This window comes from Oxyura jamaicensis, unplaced genomic scaffold (genome assembly GCF_011077185.1).
Source record: "Oxyura jamaicensis isolate SHBP4307 breed ruddy duck unplaced genomic scaffold, BPBGC_Ojam_1.0 oxyUn_random_OJ70469, whole genome shotgun sequence".
Lineage (NCBI taxonomy): Eukaryota > Metazoa > Chordata > Aves > Anseriformes > Anatidae > Oxyura > Oxyura jamaicensis.
In genome coordinates, this window is record NW_023310001.1 from 1 (window position 1) to 1,997 (window position 1,997).

General features: G+C 67.1%; 1 protein-coding gene across 1 annotated transcript; it reads left to right on the plus strand.

Moving 5' to 3' along the window:
- Nucleotides 1-23: 23 nt before the first annotated feature.
- Nucleotides 24-1,934, plus strand: LOC118159456 (E3 ubiquitin-protein ligase HUWE1-like; the record flags this gene model as incomplete). The annotated part of the gene is made up of 9 exons (XM_035314034.1): nucleotides 24-170; nucleotides 249-376; nucleotides 484-624; nucleotides 717-828; nucleotides 902-1,006; nucleotides 1,102-1,203; nucleotides 1,299-1,379; nucleotides 1,477-1,583; nucleotides 1,663-1,934. Coding segments are annotated over exons 1-9 (1,055 nt in total), but the record flags the coding sequence as incomplete, so codon positions are not given.
- Between the last annotated feature and the right edge of the window lie 63 nt (nucleotides 1,935-1,997).

Genomic DNA, 1,997 nt, shown 5'->3' on the forward strand with positions numbered 1-1,997 from the left:
CCCCCCGCCCCCTCCCCAGGACATCAAAGCGGCCTCGCTGCGGACCCTCACCTCCATCGTCCACCTGGAGAGGACCCCCAAGCTCAGCAGCATCATCGACTGCACCGGCACCGCCTCCTACCACGGCTTCCTCCCCGTCCTCGTCCGCAACTGCATCCAGGCCATGATCGGTGGGTCCGCAGGGGGCTCCCGGGGGGGTTCCGGGGGGGGGTCGAGCCCTTGCTGACCCCCCCCCGTGCTCCCCCCAGACCCCTCCATGGAGCCCTATCCCCACCAGTTCGCCACCGCCCTCTTCTCCTTCCTCTACCACCTGGCCAGCTACGACGCCGGCGGCGAGGCGCTGGTGTCCTGCGGCATGATGGAGGCGCTGCTGAAGGTGAGCAGAACCCGGGGGGGGGGGAGGAATCAATTTACGCTGCCCCCCCCCCCTTTTTTTTCCCCCACCACATTTTTTTCTCATCCCCTCCCCCCCCCAAAAAAAAGGTGATCAAGTTTTTAGGCGACGAGCAGGACCAGATCACCTTCGTCACGCGCGCCGTGCGGGTGGTGGATCTCATCACCAACCTGGACATGGCGGCCTTCCAGTCGCACAGCGGGCTCTCCATCTTCATCTACCGCCTCGAGGTAGCGCCCCCGGGCTTTTCTTTTTGGGGAAAAAAAAAGGCTTTTTGATGTTTTCTTGCTGGTTTCACTCCCTCCTCGCCACCCCCCCACAGCACGAGGTGGACCTGTGCCGCCGCGAGTGCCCCTTCGTCATCAAGCCCAAGGTGCAGCGCCCGGCCGCCGCCGCGCTCCCTGAGGGCGAGGAGATGGAGACGGACATGGAGGGTGAGTCGGGGGGGGACACGCACCCCAAAAAGCCCCCCCACACACCTTTTCCTGACCCCTCCACCCGCCCCAGTGACCGACGTGGCCATGGAGAGCAGCAGCCCCGGCCCCTCGGCCGCCGCCGCCGAGCCCGCCGTGCCCAGCACCAGCGCCGCCGTGGCCTTGTCCCCACGCAGCGGTAGGTGACAGAAGGGGGGTGGGGGGGAGGACGGGGACAACGGTGGCACCGCCGTGCCCTCAGAGGGCTGACCCCGTCCCCAAACCCCCCCCCAGGAGTCCAGTGCATCCCGCAGCGCGCCGCCCTGCTCAAATCCATGCTGAACTTCCTCAAAAAAGCCATCCAGGACCCGGCTTTTTCCGACGGCATCCGGCACGGTGAGCGTCACCGGGAGGGGACGGGGACAGCGGGGAAGGAGGGGGGGGGGGGGGACGCGGTGGGGCTTTTTCCCCACCCCTCCGTCCCCCCGCAGTGATGGACGGCTCGCTGCCCACCTCCCTCAAGCACATCATCAGCAACGCCGAGTACTACGGCCCCTCGCTTTTCCTCCTGGGTGAGCGCCCTGGGACGCCGCGTCTCCCCTCTGATTTTTGTCCCCAAATGTCCCTCAACGTCCCTAACTGTCCCCGTTTCTCTCCTCCCATCCGCAGCCACCGAGGTGGTGACGGTCTTCGTGTTCCAGGAGCCTTCGCTGCTCTCCTCCCTGCAGGACAACGGCCTGACCGACGTCATGCTGCACGCGCTGCTCATCAAGGACGTGAGTTGGGGGCCGCCCCCCGGGGGCCGCTAACGACTTTTAGGGGCTCCCCTCATCCTTTTCGGGGTTCCCCCCCCAGGTCCCGGCCACCAGGGAGGTGCTGGGCTCGCTGCCCAACGTCTTCAGCGCGCTGTGCCTCAACGCCCGCGGGCTGCAGTCCTTCGTGCAGTGCCAGCCCTTCGAGCGCCTCTTCAAGGTGCTGCTCTCCCCCGATTACCTCCCGGCCATGCGCCGCCGCCGCAGCTCCGACCCCCTCGGTGAGTCCCGGGGGGGTCCCCGTGGCCCCAAAAGGGGCTGGGGTCTGGTGGGGAGGGGGGTGTCGGCTTCAGGAGTCGCGGTTTGGGGGGAGAGGTTGGCGCTCGTGGAGCTCCGGGGGTGGTTTTTGGGGTGTCCTCGAAGATCAGGGAAGCTTTT